Here is a 12329-nt window from a genome sequence, read left to right as displayed (position 1 = left end):
CGAGGAGCCACTATAAAAGGAGCACGAGGACTGACATTTGGGGAGACCAGGAACGGGAGCAAGGAAGGAGGAAGCGCTTGGGTCCGCGAGCAGCTTGAGGCCCACGGAGGCCCTAGAGACCGCGAGCAGCTTGAGGCCCACGGAGGCCCTAGAGACCGCGAGCAGCTTGAGGCCCACGGAGGCCCTAGAGACCGCGAGCAGCTAGAGGCCCACGGAGGCCCTAGAGACCGCGAGCAGCTAGAGGCCCACGGAGGCCCTAGAGACCGCGAGCAGCTTGAGGCCCACGGAGGCCCTAGAGACCGCGAGCAGCTAGAGGCCCACGGAGGCCCTAGAGACCGCGAGCAGCTAGAGGCCCACGGAGGCCCTAGAGACCGCGAGCAGCTAGAGGCCCACGGAGGCCCTAGAGACCGCGAGCAGCTAGAGGCCCACGGAGGCCCTAGAGACCGCGACTGCATTATAAGATTTAAGCTGTTTGCAATAAATGCCGTGATCGGCTTTAACCCTCACTGCCAAGCCTGTTTTGTCCGTGGAACCCGGCTCATTCGAGGAGCGGCTTGCCACAGTGTGTGATAGACGTGTGTGCATGCACGTCCATCATGGCATCCATGCTGAGATGGGAGAAGTGAGAATTCCAACAAATTACCCTAAATTCAGCCCGCACAACCGTCGTAATTGCCTCTGTTAATGCAAACAGATGCATATTGCTTCAGAAAACGATCTTGATAACGTGTTTACTGTCGACTATCAAAGCATAGCACAAACAAGCCTTATCAAGCGGTAGACTGTCAGACTATGGGGTAAGAACAGTCTCATTGATAACGAACGCAAAGAGAAGGCTTCACAAATTTAGTTGCACACACAAATGGATATCGGTATGTATTTTGTAAAATAAATCCATAAACAAAAATAAGTTTCACAAACACATTTCTGATCCACACGTAAATGTGTCTTGTTTTAAATAAATGTAATATAAATTCATAAATATATGAATAAAAAAAATATTTGAAAAAAATTATTTGGATGTTGTTACATTTGTATACAAACTGTTGAACTTGAATTTACAAGACGCTTTTCATTTGTGAACTTGTTTGCATTTGAGTGTGAACTGGTCTATATTTATATGTGGATTTTTGAGACTCTCCTGACATGGCCGGATTCATTGGCTGGACTTATTCTTCAGAGGTCGTGACTGCAGTCATGTGATTGGCTGAAAACTGGGGAGGCATCTGATTGGCTACAGAGAGTTCCTTGTTGAAAAAAATGCATTTGTGAATCCAGCCACGTCAGGAGAGTCTCAAAAATCCAATTATTGAATTGAAGTTTAACAGTTTGTACATAAATGAAACAACTTCCAAATACATTTTTGATAAAAAAATTCAAAAATTTTTTTTAATTCATATGTTTATGGATTTATATTACTTTTATTAATGCAAACAGATGCATATTACTTCAGAAAAACGATCTTGATAATGAGTTTACCATCAAAACAAAGCACAAACAAGCCTTATCAAGTGGTAGGATTAACTGCTGCCAATCAAACATCGGCAGCGTCAGAGTCATTGGAGGGGACTCAAACTCCAAGGAGAGCTAGCCTGTACAGCTAGCCCTTATGCAGACCACTCCATTTCACAAACCATTTTTCACAATTCTTCTATTGATGAATGCATGCAAATATTCACAGTCAAAGCGAGGCTTCTGGTATTCCCAACAAAGTTAAACCTGTCAATGTGGTACCCTCGCTCCGCATTATGTATGCATCATGGATGATAGGATTGTGTACATTGTATCAGAGAGTTTACCATCCTTATTTTCTCCAACAGTGTCAATGCATATAAATTGTGTTTTAGACAACAAATGTTTTCCAGGTGCATTGCAGAAACGTCTGTGTTCTCTGATTTAAATGCCACCAGGCCTGATATTACGATCATTGATGAGAACAACAGAAATGTGTTCATTCTGGAAGTAGGATGCTGTTTTGATTCAAGTCTAGAGGAGGCTTACTCAACACAGCTGGTAAACTATAACCCTCTTGTGCAACAAATATCTGGCCTTGGCTACAAATGTCAATATCTGGTCCTTATCTTCGGCAGCCTGGGCCATGTGCATAGGCCTGTCATCAGGGGTCTCAGGATGGGTGGCTTAACCAAAGAGAGGGCAAAACAACTCTCCAACTACTGCTCAATATCCTCCATCATTGGAAGCCTCCACATTTGTAGAAGAAGATGTTGTGTGCATTCATAATATGCTGTCATCACACCCAGATTGCTGGATCATGCCTGAGCAGTGTTTTGTATCTGTACATTTATTATGAATTGCAGACATAGATACAGTTAAAGTGTGTGTGTGTGTGTGTGTGTGTGTGTGTGTGTGTGTGTGTGTGTGTGTGTGTGTGTGTGTGTGTGTGTGTGTGTGTGTGTGTGTGTGTGTGTGTGTGTGTGTGTGTGTGTGTGTGTGTTTCCCACAGACACCAGGAGAGGTCAAAGGTTACCAGTGCTAAGTCTCTACAGCAGCATCAAACAGAGCTGATCACGGTGTGTAAATGTCCATCAAGACGTTGACTTCAGCTCTACATGATCATTAGAAAACATCTCTTGTGGGGCTAATATTCTCACAGCTTCCCTCTTCAGACCAGCGGGACGTGAATCCAGGACTGATGCTTCTGATGTCCTCAGTTAGTTCTGAGTAAAGTTCTCCTTTATGTTTGCTCTATTCCAGAGGGCTGAGGAGAACGCACACGCTTTTCTAGACAAGGAGCTGAAGAAGCTCTGGAGGGATCTCTTCTCAGATTACCCACAATGCTCAGAGAGTCAGAGGAAGGAGGAGGAGGTGGATGGTAAGAAGGAGGAGCAGAGGAGGCGCGCCATACAGGGAGTGGTGGACATCACAAAGCTCTGCCTGATGGAGATGAACCAGGAGGAACTGGCTGACACACTGTGGGGCGGTAAGAGACTCTTATTTTGAAGACAGAAAATACTCTTATTTTGAAACGGAGCAGTAAGAAACTTAAATTTGAAAGTGAATATACTGTTATTTAAAAAAAGAGGAGATTCATGCGGAAAAAAGTAGAAATAGACTTTCAGGTTAAATGGTTTGATCCAGACATGTGGAGTTATTGTGGGGGTATCAGGTTAAAGAATGTTAAAGGAGACATATTATACCACCAGGTGTGAGTGTGATTAGCCTTACAAGCCGTTTCGAAAATATGCTCAATATCACTTCACTAGTGGTCGTGTCGGCCTAGATGTATGACGGATAGATGAGCAACGTTTACTTCAATCCACTGGATAAGCTGGTAGACTGATCTATCCAGCACAGATCTCGGTGGACACGCCCACTAGTGATGTCATATGGGGCAGATTTTCGAAACGGCTTGTAAGGCAAATCACACTCACACCTGGTGGTATAATATGTCTCCTTTAAGCATTATACTGCAGATCAACAGCAGAATAACTCAGAAGAGATGCAAAACTATCTTGTTGTATCAGCATAACAAGTCACTTGACACTGATTCAATATAGGGCTGGGCGATATATCGATGTTTGAAATATATTGATATTTTTTCAAACAAGACGCTGTCGTCAACATCGATGTAGTTTAATTTGCATTGAAATTACAGCACATTTGATCCAAATAACGGCAGTTTCGAATCGCGACTGCCGCCTGCTATTATATACTCTGCTTATCTCTCTCCCGCTCTGCCTCCGACTCACACACACCCGGCCCCCCTTCCACTCACGTCACTTTTTTAAATCTCCTACGGCGCGAAACATGGAGTCCGCCGGCAAACACGGTGCAGAGGAGCTTGTATGTGAGCAGAAGGCAAATGGCTCCATAGTTTGGAAATGATTTGGGTACAAGGTGTCTGACGAATTACAGAATCAGGTACTTTGTAGAGAGTGCTTCAAATCTGTCGCAACTAAAGGGTCGAATACGACCAACCTTTTCCATCACTTGCATCAGCGCAAAGTGCTCAAAAATGCGTGCAGCGACGCAAAATCTTAAGCTGTCTCGACATTAAAAAAAATAAAAAATTATTCAGATAAAGGCAGTACGGCAATTGTCCCAAAATGATTGCAGACTCCCAGACACCCGCAGGAGCTGAGCGTTACGATTCATAATATTCCGGAGGAGCACTCAGCTTTTGGCCCTGATATTATAAATGATATTGTTATGTTCTGAAATACGAGGTTGAGGCAGTGTGTAGTCCAAGGTTTATTGAACCATCAAACTGTATTCAGTTCTGAACGGTAGGAATAGTATTGGTGAATCCAAACGGTAGGTAGGTATAGTAATAACGGTAGCTCCACGGTAACTAACTTAACGGTTTCTCACTCCGCGAGACCCAAACATAAAACATAAACAAGTAACCTAGCAACGCCATCCATCCGGAAGGCAGGTTAACGAGCACTGCGACGCAGGCAGGCTGGAAATGAAGGCACAGCAGTGCAAACGGTGTAGAGTGACGAATTGAAGCACGGCAAAGGCAACTATGTTATTGCGTCATTAAATATCGATATTTATCTTATATCGACATTCTGCTTGAAGATGTCGAGATATGACTTTTGGTCCATATCGCCCGGCCCTAATTCACTATCATTATTACTATCATTAGACCAATCATACTGCTAAATAGTTTGTATCTGTAACATGCAGTCCTTGTCACTACCAGCTTCTCCGACCACAAGTAAAGAAGCCACTAAATATCATAAAGTTGATAATTGAATAGGAAATATTGACCTGGTTCAACTGATGTCACTTTCCATTAATGTCTTTTGTTGTTTTCTCTTTTAGGAATTGATGCCGTCGATTGCCAACAAAAATTGAAGTCTCATTTGAGGAAGAAGTTCAGGTGTGTGTTTGAGGGAATCGCTAAAGCAGGAGAGAGAACCGATCTGAATGACTTCTACACAGAGCTCTTCGTCACAGAGAGAGGCAGTGGAGAGGTCAACAAGGAACATGAGGTCAGACTGATTGAAACAGCTTCCAGGAAACCAGCCATGGAGGAAACACCAATCAGATGTCAGGACATCTTTAAACCCTTACCTGGACACGATCAACCAATCAGGACAATAATGACAAATGGAGTTGCCGGCATTGGTAAAACCGTCTTGACACACAAGTTCACCCTGGACTGGGCTGAAGGCAAAACTAACCACGACATACACTTCACATTTCTCCTCACTTTCAGAGAGCTGAATTTACTGAAAGGGAAAGAGTTTAGCTTGGTGGAACTGCTTCATCACTTCTTTATTGAGACCAAAGAAGCAGGAATCTGCAGATTCCAACGGTTCCAGGTTGTCTTCATCTTGGATGGTCTGGATGAGTGTCGACTTCCTCTGGACTTCCAGAACAACCCGATCTGTACTGATGTCACAAAGTCCACCTCGGTGGACGTGCTGCTGACAAACCTCATCAGGGGCAACCTGCTTCCCTCCGCTCGCATCTGGATAACCACACGCCCTGCGGCAGCCAACCAGATCCCTGCTGAGTGTGTTGACAAGGTGACAGAGGTGAGAGGGTTCACCGACCAACAGAAGGAGGACTACTTCAGGAAGAGATTCAAAGACGAGACACTGGCCAGCACAATCATCTCCCACGTCAATAAATCACGAAGCCTCCACATCATGTGTCATATCCCAGTCTTCTGTTGGATCACTGCTACAGTTCTGGAGAACTTCTTCAAAACATCCCAGATGGGAGAAGAGATGCCAAAGACCGTGACTCAGATATACAGCTACTTCCTGAGGGTTCAGTCCATACAGGGGGACAGGAAGTACCATGGGAGATCTGAAACGGATCCACACTGGAGTTCAAAGAGCAGGGAGATCATTGTTTCTCTGGGAAAACTGGCTTTTAACCAGCTGGAGAAGGGCCATCTGATCTTCTACGAGGCAGACCTGGCAGAGTGTGGCATCGATATCAGAGCAGCCTCAGTGTACTCAGGAGTGTTCACCCAGATCTTTAAAGAGGAGTGTGGGCTGTACCAGGACAAGGTGTTCTGCTTTGTCCATCTAAGCATCCAGGAGTTTCTGGCTGCCCTTTATGTCTTTCAGACCTTCATCAACACTGGGGTCAATCTGCTCTCAAAAGAACCAACGACCTTTAGAAAACATAAACTCTTCCTCTTCTATCAGAGTGCTGTGGACAAGGCCTTACAGAGTGAGAACGGACACCTGGACTTGTTCCTTCGCTTCCTCCTGGGCTTCTCTCTGGAGACCAATCAGATTATTTTACGAGGTCTGCTGGGAAAGACAGGAAGTAGATCACTGATCAAACAGATTAAAATAGGTCATCAGAAACTGACAGCAGGTAGCTCATGGACCAATAAGGAAACAGTGACTTACATCAAACACAAGATAGGCAGAGATCTCTCTCCAGAGAGAAGCATCAATCTGTTCCACTGTCTGAATGAGCTTAACGACCATTCTCTAGTGGAGGAGATCCAACAGTCCCTGACATCAGGAAGTCTCTTCAAAACACATGTCTCACCTGCTCAGTGGTCAGCTCTGGTCTTCATCTTACTGTCATCAGAAGAGGAGCTGGACGTGTTTGACCTGAAGAAATACTCAGCTTCAGAGGGGGGTCTTCTGAGGCTGCTGCCGGTGGTCAAAGCCTCCAAAACATCTCTGTAGGTTGACTCATAATAATGTATAACAATACACAACACAATATAACTGATAGTAGAATATAAAAGTTATAATAACATAGAAAAAAAATTCTGTAGGTTCACTTATAATAAGTATCACAATGCACAACACAATATGCATAATACTACATTATAAAAGTAGTATTGATTAAAAAGAAAAAAAAATCCAAACACTACTACAAACGATTTAACATTGTACACCCATTAGATAATTAACATTTAAATATCCCTTGTTTTAAATATAACAAAAAAATTAATAAGAAAAGATTAATACAATTCCTTCAATATGAGAAGGTAAAAGATGCAAGTTATTTTAATCACAGTTCCTAACATGTTGTGTTTTTTGTGTGAAGGCTGAATGGCTGTCAGCTGTCCGAGAGATGCTGTGAAGCTCTAGCCTCAGTTCTCAGCTCCAACTCCTCTAGTCTGAGAGAGCTGGACCTGAGCACCAATGATCTGCAGGATTCAGGAGTGAAGCTGCTCTATGCTGGACTGGGGAGTCCACACTGTACACTGGAAACGCTCAGGTCAGTTTCACTCAATGGTCAAACAGTTACACCACAAGTTCTACATCAGAGGACATTGAACAGATTTACCTCCAGAAAGTTAACGAGTCTAAATAAATGAGTAGAATATGTCCTCTCAGGGCTCAAGACAATTTTCTAGTGCTGCCACTAACTTTTGAATTTGGTGGCACCCTAACAAATGTGGTCGCACCCCTTTATTAGACGTGAGAATGTCCTTGGTCACATACCATCCATTTGTGTCCATTCATGTGAATAGATTCACTCACTTTAAATAAGCTGTTAATTTTTTGATTGCATAGGGGGTCTTTTTCTGTTTTTACCGCCAGTGCCTCGACATCTATTTCCTCACCAACCAACCCTTCATCCTCCTCCTCCTCAATCAAATTCCTAGTAATAGTAACCGGCTGCTGATTTGATAATATACTCCAATTAGGATTCATTTTCTTCTCTGGGTCATACGGAATAGTGCATTTATTCACATACTCTTGAATATCGCTAATGCTGCGGTGACATTTCAATGAAACTTTACACAAAGTAAAAACTTTACACTATTTTTGTTTTCTGATCAAATCAGAGTGTCTTCATGAGAACTTAAGTGCGTCGTGTTTCCCAATAGAGCGATTACACCGGCGCCGCAATACAGCCACGCTTTAACTCAGCACTGAACTAAACCTTGGCAGTGTGCGTGCATCGCAGCGCCATTACCACTCATCTTATCAAACACAAGACCTCCATCTCACTCTATTTGTGTTGCCATGACAGTAAAAGGTTTACATTGAATTCACTTTGTTAATTGATGGTATAAGGTGTATGTTTTATTACATTCCTATTCTACTCATAATCATGTAGTCAGACAGTAAAGTGGACTTTAGAGTGGCTCATTTAAGATAATATATGATTCTCCTTACCCTGCGTTCACACCAAAAGATGCATTTGCTGCCCGTACGCGTTGTCGCCGATGTTTTGCGGCGCAGCAAATCAAGTTTTTGCAGCACAGCAAAACTTCTGCTGCGCCGCAAAAGTTTCTCCTCCCCTGGCCAGGCATTTGTCTCAGCTCAGTGACACACACACACACACACACACACACGCACACACACACACACACACACACACACACACAATGATACACAATACCCAACCCAAACAAAACCAGAAAAAACATGACATGGCAACATTGCCCAATGTTGTCACAATGGACATGGGACAACGGCAGAGGACATGTTTATTTCTAAATGTCTGCAAGGATTGGTTTACAAGAGAGATAGTAAAGTGGTGCAAAACAGTTAAATTATTCACCCACGTAAACACGTTACCTACTGTTACCAATGGGCCATCGTAACAAATCGCCTGCTCGGCAGGCCATGCATATATGGATGCAGCTTTGAAGGGGACGGAAAACACAGCTTTGGCATCGCTGTTGAACGCTGATTGGCTGTCATCACGCGTTTGCTGCCGAAAAGTTGAAATATTTCAACTCGAGCAGCATTTGTCGCGCCGCAAAATACGTGAACGCGCCTGCAGCGCAGCACATCAAATCTTGCCGCGCCGCAAATCCAATTTTGCTGCCGGTTTTCTCGGCAGCAAGTGGTCCGGCAGCAAACCCGCAACGCGTCTCTACATTCACTTTGAATGGGATCGTGCTGCGCGGCATCTTTTTGCATCTTTTGGTGTGAACGCAGGGTTAGAACTAGTTCTTTTTGGGGACATTTTGAGGAGTTTTGTTGAATCTTTAGTTATTAGGGGCCGTATTGACAAGCTTTTTATCTTACTGCTAGGAGTGCTCCTAAGTCGCGCTAAAAGTTTTTACGTAGGAGTTTTTTTATTAAAAGTATTTCACAAAGCCGCTGAGACCTACTCATACTAAGGATAAATCACTAAGAGTGACGCCCCCTTACGTTGATTCTCGTGCACGAGTTTAGAAGCAGTCAGTACGGTGATTGGTTGTTGAGTTCAGGCGGTCTCGGTGAAACTCATCTGCAACATAGGCTACAAATGAAGTCCTATCAAATACTTATGGACAGTGCAGTTAGCAGAATACACGCATGATGACAAGTTTGTGCAGACCACGATAATGACGTTGTTTGCACGATAAGGAGAGAGAGAATGCAAACAATAAAAATACGTCAATTGCATTATATCAAAGAGGTTATTAAAAGCACCCTGCAAACTATTAACCAATGAGCATATTTCCATCATTTAAACACTTTATTTATCAGCCCATAGCGCCGTTCAAGTCCTCCTATCATGATGAATGAAAACGAAGACAAAGACCTGAAACGCAAGTGAAAGCCCAAATGGTCCGACTCCCAGGACCGATTGCTACTGAGCTGATAATAAACTTAATGCAATAAATCATCTTACAATAAATTAATTGATTATTATTTGAAATAAATAACAATGATTAAAGTGATGTATTACTATTGATGCATGAAACAAACAATGAGGGTTTAAGTCAGGGCTATTCAACCTCCTTATCAAGTGGGCCGAAAAGGAAAACCACTGGGGGTTCATGGGCCACACAGAGTAAAACTACGTGAATGAATCGCTACAAATAAATCGTACTTAAAGTAGTGTTAACTTAATATATATAGTACTACATGGAATAAACTTGTCAGACGCATTCCTTCCTTCTACACTTTTAATCGTATCATTATAAAAGATTTTGGACACGTATTTAGAATTAAACAATGTTGTTTGAATCATCACAAAACAGAACTACTGTACATATGAGACATTTTGAGCCAGTGAGTCAGTGAGAAAGATTGCACGGCCTTGTTTGCCTAGTTTGGCTCATCCTGAGACACTCATGCAGCTTCTCATAGGTCGTGGAGCAACGTGCCCTTGTTCTGATGGCATTCATATGAGAAAAGCTAGACTCACACGTATCGGTTCAGCCAAACATTGTCAGAATAAGTGATGCCAGTTCCTGATTGTGGGGTACTGATACTGGCTAGTATCACCGGCTAGGCTACACACAGAAACCTGATTTGCATGCAACTATGTTTCTCCTTTATTTTATTTCTTTTTTTCATGCAACCTCTTGCGGGCCAGAAAAAAATGAATAGGGGCCGCATTTGGCCGACGGGCCGCTAGTTGAATAGGTTGGTTTAAGTGATTTATTTATATTTATATATTAAATAATTAAGGATGATTAAAGGCACATTTGTTACACTGCCGCCATGTGTTTTAACCATCACTGATGGTTGCGATATTCCTAAATCGTCTGCATTGCAAAGTTGCATTTTTCCTGTTGCTAAATATTGAAGTGTTGCCAAACATTTTATCTCCGGACTGATTGGGTTGTTCCTGTTTGTTGGGGACGTTATTGCATCCCGCACCAATTCAACCACAGGTTTAATATCCTCACTATTTAGCCTATATTTAAGCGACCTTGAGTATCTTGAAAGGCAACATAAAAATCCAAGTTATTAGCTGCGTTTCCATCTAAAAGGTGATGCAAATCTTTAGAAAGTTCGCAAAAAAGTAATTCGAATTAGGTCCGTTTCCATCAAGTGGTTGGAGCGGGTAACTTCCCTAGTTCTGCCTGGAGGTGGCGCTGTAGGCAAAAAATGTATGCCGATACGTGGCTGTAATAAATGTTAGAAGTGGAAAAGCTGTAACAAATGTAACAGAAAGCTGTTAGTCAGCCAATAGAGAAGAGTAACAACAAACAACAAACATGGAGAGAGGAATTCAGCAGCAATTGTGTTCCCTTGGGCAAGTCATAACTGTTCTTTCAGTGAAGTTATCATTGGCTATTTTAACTTCCATCCTTAGACGAAGAAATAGAGAAATTACAATGTACACAGCGGTAGCAAGGGAAATATGAGGACGACGTCGAGTGCCTTACGTATGGGAGAGCACAATAGGGTGATGACGTTACACGTTGATGTCGGCAGGGTTGCTATGGCCGGTCGTTATGCGGAAATCGGAAAGACTGTCAGTCCTGTGTGTTCAAAGTTCGCTACGTCACAGCTGTTTCGAAAAGTGTGTTTCCATCTCCCATTTTGCGAATTTACTCTCTTTCGCATTTCTCAAAAAACAATCTCAAGCGAGCGGATAAACTTTTTTGCGAATTAGAGGATTTTTATGCGCATTTTGGTGTTTCCATCACCGTTTACTGATTCGATACTTCAAAGTTCACATAAAATCAGGGGGATGGAATGGAAACTAGGGCTGGGCGATATACCGGTTTTAAAATTATACTGGTATATTTTTGAAAAGCGATATGTAGTTGAGACAATATCGCCATACCGGTATATTATTTTGATGTTGCCTTGCGAGCGCTATTTTATAAAGCTGACCGCTGCTTTCTGAGCCTACAAACCATGTTCAGCTGCTCAATCCCGCCCCTTATATGTACTTAGCGTCTTCCCACCCACGGACGTTTGCATCACAACAAAACGTTTCTCGTGAGCACGAGAAAGTATCTGATGCGCACGAGAAAGTATCTCGTTCGCACGAAAAAGTATCTGGTGCGCATATCACTCTCTGTGTGTGTGTGTGTGTGTGTGTGTGTGTGTGTGTGTGTGTGTGTGTGTGTGTGTGTGTGTGTGTGTGTGTGTGTGTGTGTGTGTGTGTGTGGTGTCAGCGTGTGAGTGCAGTGGACGAGCGAGCGGTAGCGTGCATGTAAGTCTAGTGAAGAGCACCCGGCAAGAATCGGTGCCCGCTTCATTCCGACCTATAAGCAGACCCACTGCCGGTCAAAGTGAAGGGTGTGTTGCCCCTGAGAGATCATCGGCCCTGGAGGGAACATGTCTGGGAGCCGACAGCAGAAAGTTGTAACACTAACCATCTCGTAGTCAGAGGCGGAGCGCATGAGAGTAGTACGTGCTCCAATAGTGCAAGAAATAAAGCACATTAATTTGAATGATTTTAGCTTGTGTGTGATTTATCGCGGGCACGGGCACACACAAGCTAAAATCATTCATATTATAGAAGAGGCTGTCAAGGAAAACAGGATTTTTTGTCTCCGATGACGTCTTTGGTATCACTCCGCAAATAGTCCGGTAACTTGTCAACTCCAGCGTCTTCGGTTGCTATGCGACGTCAACATCTTTGGCGGGCTATTTCTCTGCTGATCAACACTACGAATGCTGGTTACAAATAAATTGTAAAATGACACACCATGAAGTTATTTTTTTGTTGTGGCAAGT

General features: G+C 43.2%; 1 protein-coding gene across 6 annotated transcripts in view; it reads left to right on the top strand.

The window, feature by feature from the left end:
* Positions 1–12329, top strand: part of LOC130381623 (NACHT, LRR and PYD domains-containing protein 12-like) — a 75696-nt gene that overhangs the window by 36879 nt on the left and 26488 nt on the right. For 5 of the 6 annotated variants that reach the window (XM_056589309.1, XM_056589305.1, XM_056589304.1 and 2 more), the window contains 4 exons: positions 2465–2531; positions 2716–2941; positions 4792–6628; positions 7000–7173. In XM_056589309.1, the coding sequence (XP_056445284.1) occupies positions 2465–2531; positions 2716–2941; positions 4792–6628; positions 7000–7173 (2304 nt within the window). The remainder of the gene's footprint in view (positions 1–2464; positions 2532–2715; positions 2942–4791; positions 6629–6999; positions 7174–12329) is intronic. The other variant, XM_056589308.1, reaches the window with a different exon arrangement.

Source organism: Gadus chalcogrammus, chromosome 4 (genome assembly GCF_026213295.1).
Source record: "Gadus chalcogrammus isolate NIFS_2021 chromosome 4, NIFS_Gcha_1.0, whole genome shotgun sequence".
Taxonomy (NCBI): domain Eukaryota; kingdom Metazoa; phylum Chordata; class Actinopteri; order Gadiformes; family Gadidae; genus Gadus; species Gadus chalcogrammus.
Note: the sequence above shows the minus strand (reverse complement) of the source record. Positions and strands in the feature narration are given on the sequence as shown.